At 47.1% G+C, this 15,391-nt stretch overlaps 1 protein-coding gene across 1 annotated transcript in view; it reads right to left on the bottom strand.

The window, feature by feature from the left end:
• The window catches only part of LOC306752888 (histone deacetylase 4-like), a gene marked incomplete at its 5' end in the record, with an annotated part of 39,130 nt that overhangs the window by 6,064 nt on the left and 17,675 nt on the right, over positions 1 to 15,391 (bottom strand). Inside the window, 10 exons of the mRNA XM_079236717.1 lie at positions 110 to 305; positions 770 to 1,003; positions 2,604 to 2,827; positions 4,498 to 4,690; positions 4,780 to 4,914; positions 5,390 to 5,499; positions 5,634 to 5,762; positions 10,416 to 10,534; positions 12,082 to 12,205; positions 13,486 to 13,636. Of these exons, the coding sequence (XP_079092843.1) occupies positions 110 to 305; positions 770 to 1,003; positions 2,604 to 2,827; positions 4,498 to 4,690; positions 4,780 to 4,914; positions 5,390 to 5,499; positions 5,634 to 5,762; positions 10,416 to 10,534; positions 12,082 to 12,205; positions 13,486 to 13,636 (1,615 nt within the window). The remainder of the gene's footprint in view (positions 1 to 109; positions 306 to 769; positions 1,004 to 2,603; positions 2,828 to 4,497; positions 4,691 to 4,779; positions 4,915 to 5,389; positions 5,500 to 5,633; positions 5,763 to 10,415; positions 10,535 to 12,081; positions 12,206 to 13,485; positions 13,637 to 15,391) is intronic.

Genomic DNA, 15,391 nt, shown 5'->3' with positions numbered 1-15,391 from the left:
ACCTCTCAAAGGAGTGCTCGGGGCAGACCAGAGGGAGGCCACAGTTGTGGACATAAACATGACTGGCAGCTTGACAGAGGCACTTGAACAAGCTCAAGGTGATGCCGACCTGTGGTGAAGCGGGGCTTGACGAGAGGCTCGGGGGCCGGGACGCTGATGGGGAAGGAGGAGGCTGAGGCCGGAGACGACTGGGCCCTGGACAGGGGCCGGTGTCCTGGGAAGGAGATGGACAGGCCAGCAGCCTCCATGGAGGCCTGGTAGTTTCTCAGCTGATGAATCCGCTGCTGCTCCAATAACAGGGCCTGCTGCTCACACACACACACACACACACACACACACACACACACACACACACACACACACACACACACACACACACACAGAGAGGAATATAAATAAAGAAGATTAATTCTCCAGTCGGGGCGAGCTGTTCAGTGAAACGCCTTAAATGTAAATACATCAGGGGACTAGCGGGGAAGAAAAACCGCTTCAACGTACTCTATATTGCAAGTGCAACTTATGGCCAAAAGATGGCAGCCAAAACAAATTATTCAGCTTTGATTTTCACTTAGCAGTTAATCACAGAGACGTCATAGGACAAAGAGTCCCAAATACAGTTTCATGCCTGTTTTATGTGTTTTCACCTCTCAAGGACTTTCCCAGGAAAAGCCACAATACATCAGTGCCAAGCAAATCAATTCCCCGAACCTTCATATTGATTCTCTCAAGCCTCCGTTTGATGTCTCACTTTGAACTCCCCATCCTCTACCTGTCTGAAGAGCAGCTCCTGCTCCGCCTGCATCTCCCGCACCCTGAGCTGCTGCTGCTGCAGCGCCTCCTCCTGCAGCTCCTGCAGCTCCTGCGGGTCGGGGGGCTCCTGCTTGACGGTGACCCCCGGCAGCAGGCCTCCTCCGTCCTGGTGCTCCCTCAGCTCCTCCTCCGTCTCCTCCGGGTGGCTCTGGTGCTGGCGGCCCACGGGCGACTCGCTGGGCTTGTTCATCATCTGCAGGGAGCGGGGTGGCGGGGAATTGGAGAAAAAAGGCAGGATGATGCTCTGATGTGAAATTAATTTCACAATCAAAACAGCAGGATGTGACAAATCCCCTCTCCGACGCGTGAGGCTGCATTCAGACAAACGGGCGCTCTACTCTGAATCAAATTCCTGGCAAATCACTCTTTTCTCTGGAGTATTCTTCCTTTAACGAGCTTAATTTGGATTACTCAGTCAGATTGGTGGCTTGCTCATTTCAAACCCGGCCGCTCTAATTGAATGTGAGCGGCCTCTCTGCCGTCTGTACTCCGGGGCAAAATGTGTCTGTTGGAACAGAGACATTCCTCACTCCCCGCTGCGCTGCTTTTCATCGACTCATTCTGGGGCCTGCTGTTAACCGAGTAGTGATTCAGTTGTCTATTCATTCACTCTCACTGACACGGACCATTCAGAAGTGCCATTCAAGGCTGTGGAATTGTGTGTGTGTTTATGATGTGAAGACAAAAACAGCAGCGAGAAAGAGAAGTGTTTGCTGGAAGTCTCAAGAGTGAGTTACAGGTGTGTGTGTGTGTGTGTGTGTGTGTCCTGGCAGAGAGCTGGTGCAGCATTGACGTCAAAGCATTCACCGGCTCTCCCTCTCTCCCCCCCTCCTGCTCCCCTGTTCTTGTCTTCTCTGCATCCAAACAAACTTCTCTTTTCACCTCCATTTTTTTTTTCAACCCCCTTCCTATGCTCCACTTTCCCAGAAGCCTCCTCTATATCGGATCTGTCCTCACCGATCACAAGTGCAGCGAGCGTTTACACACACATTGTGGTTTGATGAAGCAGATACCATACAAGATGATAAAGGAAAGAGCAAATCCAACATTTCTTCAACTATTCTTTGACAAAGAGAGCTATTTAGCCCTCGAACCAGAGCTGGTGATTGTTGGAACAGTGGAAAGACAAAACAGAGACGATTTCAATCAGTTTTACTTTGTTTCGATCGCGTTTTAAATATGTGTGATGTGATGATCACCGAGGTAAAAAGCCAGGTGTTCATGGGTGTTCGTTTTTTGTTGTCCAGCAAGAAAGGGGCTTTAAATAATATCAATACATTTTCTGTTAATCAAGTAAGTCATTAATTGACTAAATTGACGCCACCAGATTTTCATTTTTTGTCCTGCCGGAGGCTGCTGGAGAGATATTTGCGTGAAGAGCTGCTGCTGGAGAGCGATGCAACATATGGAGTGAGAGAGAGGAGGAGAGGTGGAGGAGGAGGAGAGGAAATCCCTTGTTTCATCCGCCCACCTCTCCTCCAGCGAGTACTCTGCTCGAATAGGTAAAGCCGTCCAGAGCGGCGGCGGCGGCGTTATTGACTGAGTTGCCGGCCGCCGCCATCGCAAACAACCACACTGCAGCTGCTGTGCAGGCCCACGGCGGCTTATCGGCCCAATTAGTTACCAGCTCATTTGAATGTGTCATCACCTGCCTCCATTACGCAGCGAGCAAACTGCTTCCTGGTGACACGATCGTTTGCGTTCAACTAGAAGAGAAATACGAGTTGAGGATTTGCTATTTTTAGCCGGAAAGCAGCGGAGGGAAAGGGAAGTAGGAGATGTCCGCCCCTCACCTTGCTGAGGTGGAGCTGCTGCTGCTGGAACTGCTGCTTGTGCTTCTCCAGGAACTGCTGGTGCTGCTGCTGGACCACCAGCTGCTGCAGGGCCAGGGCCTGGGCGTGAGCCTGCGCCGCGCTCCCCTGGGGCAGCGGGGCCGACTGGGTCCGCCCCAGGGGCCGGTGCTGCCGCTGCAGCTTGGCCATGGACGCCGCCGGCGACATCGACAGGCCGCTCACACCTGGGACATGAGACGAGGAAGACTTCGGTTACAAGGGGAGGCGGTGACTCATAGCGGGAGACCGCTCGCCTCTCAAGAACAGAGGGTGCATTGTTTTAATCGAACACAGGCTTCATGCTGGACGTCCCATTAGGTCACAAAGGCTTTCATTTTCTGCACTTGGTCTGTGCTATTTAGGGATGGCAGCGTTTCGACATGAGGCATCCGTCTTTCTAGAACATTTTCAGTGCCCTATACGTCATGAAGGACACAACAAACAAGGACTGTTTTCCACTGTGAACCTGGAACAAACACACTTTGTACTCAGGGTCAGTGTGATATATCCCACATCATACCAGTGAGCCTGAGAGTTCAACTCCATTGTAAAGGAATACTTCACCCTTAAAATGAACATTTGTATATATTTCTCGCATGCCTCCGAGGCAAACGGAGAAAATAACCAAAAATGTAAATCCTTGAAAATCCAAGTCTCATTTATCCACATGCATTTTCACCAAAATCTAACAGATACAGGTTCATGTTGTGGCTGAAGTATTCCTTTAACTCGCTGCATCTTAGTTTCGGTGAGGTAGAAACCCACAGTGAGTGTTTTGAAGATGACCTGCCGCCACTCCAACAACCCAGAACATTATGAAGTATTTAGACTGGGTGTCATAATGATGCATGGGCCTCTGTCTGCAAGGCCTAATTTGGTGACTCCTTTGAAGACACGCGACACAAGGTCTTTTTTGTCGTCTTTTTTCGAGCCTCGTCAGCAGACCCCGACTTTTTGTGCTGCATTAATGGGACTTCCGGCTGAATTCTTAAAATAAAAGATAAATATATGGCGTGTTCACATCGACACATGGACTCCTAACTCCGCTCTTACTGGTGTTGGACCTAAGATTAGTCAGCAGATGTATTTGTGAACCAAATAAAAAACTACCATCTGTGCTATTGTGATGACTCTCGCAGGGGAAAGTGAACAGATCAGTTAATTAACATTAACAGCGTATCATCCGGGTGAGGAAAGTAAAAAAAAAAACTGATGATCTAGGGGGAATATCAGAGAAGACGACTTAACAACCAGAGTGTTTTCAAATTGTGCCTGAAAGAGCTTTTTCTGAAGCATTTCTTCCCTGGGCGTCAGAAGGAGGTCGGAGCTAATATGCAGAGCGGAGCTTCATATCAGAGAGCTAAAAACATGACTTTCCCTCGCCTGAGCTGAGAAATAAATGACTGCATCTGTTAAAATTCTCCCTCGGCTGCAGTGCGTGGGCGTGGGCGTGGGCGTGGGCGTGGGCGTGGGCGTGCGTCCCTCGACTGTACGTTCCCGAGCGTGCATACGCACCATGCATGTGTCTGTGTGTGCGTCATTGCCCATTCAGCACCCGGCTGAAAATAGCAGCAAAGTGGTAGTCAATGAATGAGCGGATGGGAAAGGGCACACAATGCGACCATGTCACACTCTCACAGCGCGCGCCGACGTATGAAAAGGAGCTCATTAGTCTGAGCTATTGAATGGTCGGCTGTCAGTGTGAGCGGCCAAACAGCGTATTCAAAAAGAGGAATACTTGTAGTTGGCGATTTGAGGTCTTTCAAGCAATTTGACCAAAACGGCCACCACGAATAGAGCAACTTTTATGCCTCATCATTCACCGGCTTCATTCAGCATCCATTACTACCCTTACCTGTCACCAGGGGGCTCTGTGCCGGGCTCTGCTCCATGAGCACCATGTGTTGAAGCAGTGGACTGTGGGCGCCGTGCCCGCCCGTTACGGCTCCGGCCTCCACCAGGTAGGGGGTCAGGTGGCCGCCGGAGAGGAAGGGAGGGCTGAGGGAGAGGGCCGGCTGCAGACTTCCATCCTGCTGCGCCGAGGTCACCTTGAAAGGAGGGGAGAGCGTAACCGGTCACAGACGGCACGCCGACAAATTCACCGATAAACAGTCTGCAGAAGTTCCCCCCCCCTTACGTTGGAAGCAGCGGTGGACGTGGCAGTGGCGGGCAGCCCCAGGGTGATGTTGGGCAAGGACGGCGAAGTGTAGAGGGACAGCTGGTTAACGGAGCCCCGCTCAGCACCGCTGCACAGCCTCTGGGCCAGAGACGCCTGGGAAGCACATTCAAATGATTTATCTGTGTTTGAATCACGAGGAAAAAGAACAGCACTGGGGGGGCAAACACTGCAGCAGTGGAAGTCCGCACCCGATATGAAACCGTCACGGCCATCGGCCTCCTCCACACTGCCTGAGTGTCCCTAATGGCTGCTTCAAATAGCATCTCGCCGACTCCTCGGCTGTCTTCCTCCTCTGCAGACCCATCACCTGAACATCCCTCACTCAAGAGCTTTCGTACACGCTACAGGCTGCAGAGTTTAAAAGCTAATAACAAGCACCTGTAGCCCAGCACCCACACAAAAGAGCAAAGCTACTCGGTCAGGAAGAAATGCAGAATGTGAATATAAGCCGTCTACAGCTCAGGTGTTGTGCCACGATGTATAACATCATATTGTGAATATGTCATAAATGTTGTGAATGTTGGTCTCAACCTAGGACGCACTAAAGTGACTTGTGTGTGTGCGGTACCTCCGTGTTGTTGGAGACTGACACGGTGATGCCGTTCTCATTGGGGATGTTGTTGGAGCTGTTATTCGGGGAGCTTGGGCCCGAGCCGGGGGCGCTGCTACACGCAGAGTCTGAAACACACACACACACACACACACACACACACACACACACAAATCAAACACAGGCTCAAAAAAAGCAGGGGCCTGAAAATACATTTTTGTTTTGTTTGTTTCTTTTTCACGCCGAGCGCCGCGCCGCTCACCTGCCATGTCCAGGGAGCGCTTCTTGGCGGTGGTGATGGGACTGTCCCGGCGCCGCAGCAGCGGACTGCTCCGCCGCTCGCTCACCTTCTGCTTCAGCCGCGAGCGCAGCTTCAGGTTGGGCTCCGAGGCTGAGGGGCGGATGGAGAGAGAGGAACCAGACGTTGTGATTCGTTCATTCATTTGTTCACAATCCACACATACACCTTTCCTCGTTTCCCATTTACCACGTCTTTGATACCTGCCGTTCCCCACTTTCTGTGGTCGTCTCCACCAAAGGCTAAATGTAGTCCCGCCTAATGATCGCTCCTCGGCAGCCACGCCTGTGTCTGATTATCTGCTGTACTCATAGCGAGGCGTGTCACTGGTTCTTGTTGCAGCCTGACGAAAGTCAAACGCTGCAGTGTTGTTGTGAGCCTCTCTGTGGAAGTCACCTTTGGCATTTTTATACAACTTACTCTCATTTCTTCGTTTCCGACGTGCCGATTCAAACCATTAAATAACACGCCGCCTTCGACTTCTGCTTCCACCATCAGACGGGTGGGAGCGTTACCTGAACTACAGTCTCACAGCTTGAACTGGGAGCACTGGTCTGCTGTTGGGCGCCTTCCACAGAGCCGCTCTGTTGTGAAACCTGCGACACGATTCCCCCCCCATCCCATCCCATTTACATGCTTTCTGAACATGCCAAATTCTGAGCCATTTTCCCAACGACACTGCAGCTAAAAAGCAATTAGCTGCAATTTGGGAGCCATGTCTGATTGCCTCGAGGCCTTTTGGTCTTTTGTGAGCGCTGTCACAGAGTTGTGAATGGAGACAGGGAGAAGGGAACGGCATGTCACCTTGGCTCCAGCCATGGAGGCTAATGCTCTGTTTACTCTGCCCTGCCAATCAGCAGCCTCGGATAATTTCACTATTCATTATCCAATTTTTAATCATCAAAGGAGAGCTAAATCCAACCGTGGTGCACCACCGGCCCTGATTATGACATAACACGCTGAAACGCTTCTTCACCTGCAGCAAAAGTCCCTTGAATTCTTTTGGAATCATTTTAGGAAACAAGTCATCAAACACTTGTTCCCGTTTACAGTGTCAGGTAAAAATAAACGTGTGGAAATAAGTGTGAACGACAAAGTGTGAAGGTACGGAGCACAGCGTGGGTGGGAGAGCTCGTCCAGATGGAGTGCAACCAGAAAAAGTTTGTGGAGCCAATTTACTACAATTTTACTACAAATGAACATTTCTGAGGCTCTCCGAATTGAGGAAATATAATGAAAACTAAAGTATTGTGCACAAGGGCCACAAACATCTAGGTCATCGTGGTATAATGGACATTTCTGCCATCTGTGTATCCAGTTAAAAACTGTTATGGCAAAAAAATAAAAACAACAACAGGTATGGCATCTTACGTCTCACCCTTTTTCATAACTTCACTGTTTCTGCAGTCTGCTCTCGTAAAAATCAAAAATTAAAAAGCTTCAAGTTTGATAGAAGCGTTTTTAATAATTCACTGTCTGTCCACCCTGTGTGGAGGAAAGAAGTTGACGTGTGCTTTATTTGGTTTATCTCAACTTTCATCCTCCAATGATTCCCTCTGCCTGACGGATTAAAAACATTCAAAAGGGATTTTGTTTTAATGATTTAAAGAATAAACTTAGCGATATATCTCACCAAGACTGAATACCATAACAACACTAAAGCCATTAGAAATAAGGCATTTGTTAAGATATATAGTGGTGCTCAGGGAAGGAAACCATGTGTCCGTCACATTGAAGTGTGTCTTGGAGCCATCTTCTCTAATTCTCTGAGATTTACAGATCATTGCAATGAGTTATTTCCATTTTTGGTGGATTAATTAACTCTGGAAATTACACCAAGCACATAGCCTCTACATGATTCTATCACCGGCCATTTTCTCCATGCAAAATGAAAGGCTTTGTTACAGGCTGTAGGGGAGCATGAGTACATACAATCCCATATGGTATCAATGCACAGACGGGGCATTGTCAACGTCTTGCAAATGGGCCTCATAGCCAAGGTGAAAGGTGACGTTGGTGAGAGGCATCCCGCATTCAGGCGGCCGCATGTTGCTTTGCATTCATGGGTGAGCTGTGTGCCATGTTCGGTACCAGCCTGCCTGTGTGCTATTGTGTCCATGTGAAGGGCTGGCTGCCCCAGTTAGGCTCCAAAACACATAATAATACACACACATATTTGCTCATCAGGGAAAAGACAAGGACAGTATGCTTTGCTCTGCTTGCATCAAAGGGCACAGTGAGTCTGAGGGGCTCCAACTTTCCCACCCTGTCGCCGTCTTTCAGAGGCATCCATGTGCCTGTGAGAACATGCAATGCTCTCTCACCCCTGAGTGTTCAGCGCATAAGAGGAGTTATTGATTTTAAAGGCGCCCGTTTGGCTGAAGCTCAGCGTCTCTTGTCACGCAACTCTTCTCCCACCACACATTTAGACGATCCCCCTGTATCACCAGTTTTAGGATTCATACGAAATCAAACCCCCCTTTTTCTGTCCTTTCTGGGGAACCATTCAATGTATTTACACTCTGTAATTACCTCTCTATAAAGCATTACTGTTAACACCGTATCAGAGCCAATTACTCTCATAATACAATTTTGACATCAATCTGTTGTCGTACTGCTCTCATTGTGTCGCGGATAAGAGTATCGTCGACGCTGAATGTCTAAAAAGTGAAAGAGGAGATGCACAAAAGAGCGCTGTTGCCTCCCTGGGTGCCAGTCCTCTACTTTATGGCCAGGCGGTGATATAAAAGAGCCTCTAACCTCTCCCGAGCTGGCATTACCATAAGTAAACCCCGCAAAGCACGTCATCGCTGTGGGCAAATATCAGGGTGGCACAGGTTCTCTGCTCTCCAACACAATCCTCAGCCTTATAGAAATCAAGGAGACGAACTGACACTCCAGGGACGATCCTTTCACTTCCCGCCATTTTCCGAACCCTTTCCCCCTCCTCTTTCTCTACATGAAGCAGTGTGGTATCCCTGTGCCACTCGCAGGATTCAGGTTAAATCCTGCTCTTCTACTGCTGTAAAGAAACCAACACTCCCTCCATCCTCCACCTCAAACGTTTTTCCAGACAAGAAACGGTCAGTGAAGCCGCTCTCGTCTTCCTCGATCGATCGTTCTGATTGCCGCGGTTCTCCCTTCTCGCCCTCTCTTCGTCTTCGTCTTCGTCTCTCCGCGGGTGGAATGCGTCCGTGTGGGCCAGCGTCAACTCAACTATGTCGTCGCCAGCAGCCCGGAGGCTCAGAGTCGCCTGCCGCCGCGCTAAGTGAATAATTGCACTGTAAGACGACCGCTGCATCACGACTACACCACCGCACACACCACTCACAATCCACACACACAGCGCTGAACACACACACACACCTGGTACAAAAAAAAGCACACTGCAAACAGCTGGTTTTACTCTGGAAAGACTTCTTGACTTTGAGCACAAAAGCTTGAAGACGTTAAGATTGTAGGCCACGAGGAAACTTTACTTCACTCTGCTGCGCCTCCCAGTTAAAATAAAACATGGTGCTACTGTTTCTGGAGTAAACAACACAGTATAACTTAGAAGCCAATAACAAATCTGATGCTGTAATGAGCTGAGTGTTGTGGACCTAAGGGTGGTCAATTCATTTCTTGGAAAAAAACAGAAAATTATTAAAAGTTACGTGGCTGGGCATAAAAAAAAGCATGAATACAATTTAAAATTAAAGAATTGGATTAATTCTTACACCTGAGTAAACCATTGGCATGTTTTGTGAAATTCCAATCAAGGATTTATGGCCTCCAGTTGGAATATAAATTGAAATGCGTTTTTAACAAGATGAGATCCGTTCTTAGAAAGTACAACACTGAGTTAAATGTTTGGACACAAAGACATAAATAAAGGTTTGTGTGTGCCAAAATAATTCATTTTTAAAGCATAAACCCAATGGAGGCAGATCTTGTTCTATATTTCTTTTCCACCCAAAGGTTTTATCAAAACATTATTGGATGTGAATGATTGGACATCTGTGAGACAGAGTAGCCAGAGGACAGGTCTGAAGGGTTTACTTTGAGCGCATCATCAGCATAACAGTGAAAATAAATATTGCAGTTGTGAATTACTTGACCCAGAGCAGAAGTAGCATGCAAATGGAAAACAATAAAGGGCCGAGAATCAAGCCCTGGGGAACCCCAAAAGTAATTGTTGCACTGCTCGAGGAGATGTTCCCAACTGACACAGCCCTCAAATCAGATCTCTGAGCGACAGTTAGTTTTAATGTGCAATCATCTAACAATTTAAAGGCAGCAGAAAAGTCCGGCAACACAAAATAGTCCAACAGCAAGCATCAGAGTGATGCTGAGAGCCTCAAATCTGAACATGAGTTATATATATATAATGCTCTTTCTTAAGCCGCTGATGAACAACAGCTGATTTTAGACAACGCCTGAGGAAAAGGAACTATTAAAAACTAATAAAACGTGCTTAAATGTTCAAAACCTCTCTCACTCCATTGAACTCTTGAACCACCTACGCTTCTGCTCTCGCTAACCGTCTCATGTGGGGAATGCTGGGAGATCCTGACAGCCTAATGTGCATGTGATTAATGGTGCAGAGCTCTGATGCCATCTAAATTATGCCAGACGTGAGTCTGCATAGCAGCTACTGGACGTTACAGATACGAGTGTGTGTGGCTGTGTAATCCTGCATAGGAGCAAACAGACTGCTCTGCACCGCCAAAGCTAAGTGCGTGTGTCTGAGTGCGTGTTATGTACCAGTCTTTCGCAGTGGGAAGTCGTCCCGGGGGTTGTAGACACCCAGCACAGGGTGGTTGTAGGTGGACACACCAGTCTGTGGTGGCGAGCTCTGGTCCAGAGAGCTGTGCTGGGTTTTGCTATAGAACAAAACAAAAAACACACACACAGTGTTAAAGGTGTCACCAAGATCACAGAACCATGTGAAACGCTCATAACTCAAGCAAAGTGACTGACTTCATGGCTGTCAAAGATCTGTATGATTAACGCCTCATCCAAATCCCTTGGCACGGCTGCAGACATGCGCTGCCATCTGTTCCCTCACTGCCGACAGAATAAAGTGGCGTCTGTAGGCAAAGTTAAGCCGAGTTGGCCTCGGACCAAATGCATGTTCCTGACAGACATCTCTTCCAAAAGCGAGGGGGCCGACGAGTCCAATGAGTGGAGACAGAACGGCATCGGAAAAGGATATAGAACGAGAGAGTTGGTCTCACTTTGAGCTGCGGAGTCGACGCTTGTGGGCGTTTCATTGGGTCACACATCCAGATTATGTAACGTTGTTTGGTTATGTATTTGCATTGTGTGGTTTTAGTGGTTGTAATGTGCCAAATGGAATACATAATCATGGAGAAAAGGGTTTGTAAATGACACCTAGCGCTCCACTACAGTGTTATTCCATATACCATTATTCTTCTTTTTGTTATTGTTGCCTTTTGTGTTCAGTTCAATGTTCAATTTGTTCAATAAAAGAATGAAATATATGATTTATGTATATATTTATTTGTTTATTCTTTACTATTTATTATTTAAATATATAACTGTATTTTTATTTTTATTTTTTTCACTTATATTTACTTGCACCTTATCATTCACCTGCACCTTTTATTTATCATAGAACCTCCTCATCTTTGCGTGTGTGTATAATTCTTTCCTATCCTTGTCTTCATCCATTATTGTTTGTTTCTTAATTTCTTTATTTGTTTCTTAATCTCTTTATATGCCGCTCTTTGCCTTCTTAATTACCCCTCGGGGATAAATAAAGTTTTTCTGATTCTGATTTCCTTTAATTTTTATACAAAACACATACTCAGCTTCTAAAAGCTATGATGTTTTTTTGCTGCATTTCCATTAAAAACCAGCAAGAACAATAATATTTCCAATCAAAACGACACAAATACTAAAAGAGATATTTAATTCAGGTAACTTCCATTCAAAACCTATAAAGAGTAGAAAACGACCGATATAAATCGGTTTGCATAACCATGTTTCCGTGTTTCTCAGACAATGAAAGGGACTACCAGAGCAAACAAGAGGAAACAGCAAGTGTACACACCTGCAAAGGGCTCCAGAGACGCTACACTAAACATTCAAGGCCGAGCCTTCAGTGTAAGAGCCCCTATCATCAGGCTTCAATATCCTGCTCTTGTGTGTGTGTGTGTGTGTGTTTTCCCATCATTGTTTTATAACCCTGCTCGGCCCGTCTTCTCAGTCAGGCTCATACAGTGTGGCAGGTGAGGAAGAGGAGAGGCTCGCTGACAGATTAAGACACAATCCAATACATAATTCAGCTGCAGTCAGAGAGAGAAACACCACCCGAACTCATAATGATCCGCTTCTACTGCAATCGAGTAGAAATGCACCAGCCGAGGCATTCAAAGCTCGCATGGAAGCATTAACGGCGCCTCACCGGTACCAGTAGGGCGCGTCATTGTGGAGGCCTCCTTGGTTGAGGCTCCGCTGGGCCAGGGCCTTCTTCTTGTTCAGGACGAACTCCTGGAGCCGCATCTTCACCTCCGTGCTCGCCACGGCACCTACGGAGTAAGGGGGAGAAGAAAGTGAGATCTATATTTTTTTTTTAAAGTCCCTGCAGAGAAGGTGTGTGCTGGTCTGTGAAGAAGAGAGTTGTTATTGACAGTTGGCACGATTTAAATGTCTCACCAGAAGTATATTTAACTAAATACATTTTAACATCCAGTTTTCACTTTCAAATTTGACATAAATCAAAAGCCAAAAAGGAAACTTTTCTTCCAAAATGTGCCAGCACAGCACGACTGTGCTGGATATCGCATGCCAACGTACTGCATACTTTACTCGATCAGTACGCACTGAATACTGTCTGCTAAATGACTGAAGTCCCGTAAGCTCATGAGGCGCGTCTCCTCTGCAGCATCACCTCGTCCACTTTCTCATCTAGTTCACATGCGGGCAAAGACAAAATCCACTCCTTTTTACATCAGTATGAATATTCTTGTTGTGCATAGACAATACAGCACAGTGTCAGCTGATGATGTGAGAAATCTGTACTTTTTCTCTGTTTCTAATGTTATTGAAAATTTATTTTTGGGGTTCTGAACTGTTGGTTGCACAAAACCAAATAAAGGGCTTAATAAAAAACATTTTCCACTATGTTCGGACTTTTTTCGAACCAAACAATTAACCAATCATTGACAAAGCCTTGAGCAGATTAACCGACAAAGAGAATAAAGGTCAGCCCTACCCCGCCTCATGAGGACTTTATATATAGCCTTCGAGGAGTAACATCTCTGCCACAAACACACCGACTCTCTCCCACTCGACGCCCACGGGTGCAGCCTCGATCTGTAACCGCTTTCCATATAGTGTAAACTGCTCTCAAGGACTCCTATCCACTGGCTTTCAATGAACTGTTGAGAGACATCCAGCAGGCAGCGGTAATAACCTGGCTTAGCCCCCGCCAAGGCCACCGGCTAACGCAGCTCGTTTAACCACAGTAAACACACAGGTTCTCCAAGCAAAATGGAAACACACACACTGTGGAGCTCAACGTTTTCAACCTGGCAGATGCCACCAAAACGGGAGGAGCCGGGGACTATTTTGTCTATCGTCTGCGGAGGTCCCAAAAAAACATTCACGAACATACTTCTATCTTCAGTGCAAGTGAGGCAACTGGATATCTGCTGCTGCTCTTTAATGTGTGAAATGCATGTTGCACAGTTGAGAGAAAAACTGGATTAGGGTTTGTACTTTTGGATATGTGCAGTAAAAAAAACAGTGTGAGCTTTTCCACAAGATGTCTGCTGGACACACTCCATCTCCTGCATGTGCTACTTACTCTCCTGTCCTCGCTCCTTGTTCTTCAGCAGCAGCAGTTTCTGCTCCCTCTGCTGTTTCTCCAGCTCCTGCTCCAGACGGTGGTTCTCCATCTTCCTCTGATGCTCCAGCAGCTCCTGCTGGTGCTTCAACGCCAGAAGCTCTTGTTGCTGCTGCAGGGAGAAGCATCAGAACAAGGTCTTCAACATCCGGCCATATATATTCAAACTTTACGCGAACTCGGCACAACAGGAGACCCTTCTGCGCCTCAGCTGCGAGATAAGATCCTTCGAGTTTTCTAATCTAAGTGTAATTAATTCATTACTTTTTCCTCTTTAAACATCAATTTACATTCCACTCCTGGTAAGTTACCATCTGAAATAATTAAGTCTGACAGCTGTTTGAAGCAATAAAATAAAAACCTTTGCAATCCTATAAAAACCTCATGCCCCAAGCGTGAGCCTTTAAATAAACATAAACAATTTAACTGGGGCTGAGGCTTTAGCAAGACACATAATCCAATCTGCTCACTTCCTCATAACTCCGGGAGAGAAAGAGAGGAGAATCTGTTCATCACTCAGGCCTTTTCAATGAAGTAAAAAAAAAAAAACCTGCCTGTGACTCGTAGGTTCATCCTGTAACCAAAAAGGTCACAAATAATACACCTCTTCGTCTCACTGAAGTGTCTTGAATGAGTCACTGTGCATAAGAGCATCAATTAAATGCCGCTGATGCAAACTGAAAGCTGCTTTCACCGTCTTAATACATTCCTCGACTCAAGGCACCAAATCAAGAGTCCCAATTACTCTTTAATGCCACTGTAATATAGAATAAATAGGCAAGCTGTCTGTGCTTGCACTCAGCCAGCTCCATAATGACCTCTTTCTGACGCGCCAAGGACCCGTCGCTCTGCCCTCCTCTTCCCCTTATCATCACACACCCAATGGCAATATTTGATCAGTTCGCCGTAACTGCATGTAATCAACTTTTTCAAACGCAGTAAACAGACGCTCCTGTGTTTACAGTGAGGGCAAAATCAAATGTTGGAGACAAGTCTGTGAATAAATCAGTGGCTGAAGGTGAGAGGAAGGTGAGGAGGGGCGCGTGAGAAAAGCACATCGGCTCTCTGGCCGGCATCCAACACGGGGGCCTCCATTTTTTATTTTATTTTGTCTTTCAATCAACGTTGGAGATTGAGTGAGTGGGGAAGCTCAAAGTAACTTCCTAGCCCACACACACACACACACACACACACACACACACACAAACACACACACAAAACCCCTGTGGCTCAGTGGACCAGAGATGAACACACAGATGACTAATACTCCGAAGAGCTTCATGATAGCTCTCACTTTCTGAGGGTTCCCTGTTGTCAACATGCAAGAAATGTGTTTGCAGACATTTAAGTGTGTGTGTGTGTGTGTGTGTGTGTGTGTGTGTGTGTGTGTGTGTGTGTGTGTGTGTGTGTGTGTGTGTGTGTATGCAAGTGTGTGTGGCTCTAAACTGGGCATCGTGTGAGTGTGTGTTTGCTGACATTTGAGAGGATGTGTATGTTTTTGAGCGCTTGTGAGTGTGTGTGTGTGTGTGTGTGTGTGTGTCCACAGGGGCAGTGAATGGGGCTGATTGAGGCCGGGCCTCCCTGCTCAGGCTGTGCGTCACTGGGCTCCACCTGAGTGGTCCTGCAGCCCCACCACAGGCCAGACGGCCCTTCAGACGGCATCACTCATCCCTCAGTGTCTCAAGACCCAACAGACGGGACGCAGCAAGAGGAACAAAAACATTTAGGAGAGGAGAGGAAAAGACAAAGAGAGCAAGGGGGAAAGGAAAGGAGGACAAGAAGGACAGGGAGGAAAGAAACAAGAAAGCAAGGGAGACACAGTTAAAGGAAGGAAGAGAATATGACAGTAAGAAAGATAAGAAGGGTG

Source organism: Taurulus bubalis (assembly GCF_910589615.1).
Source record: "Taurulus bubalis genome assembly, chromosome: 21".
In the NCBI taxonomy this organism is placed as follows: domain Eukaryota; kingdom Metazoa; phylum Chordata; class Actinopteri; order Perciformes; family Cottidae; genus Taurulus; species Taurulus bubalis.
This window is presented reverse-complemented; position numbering and strand designations above follow the sequence as displayed.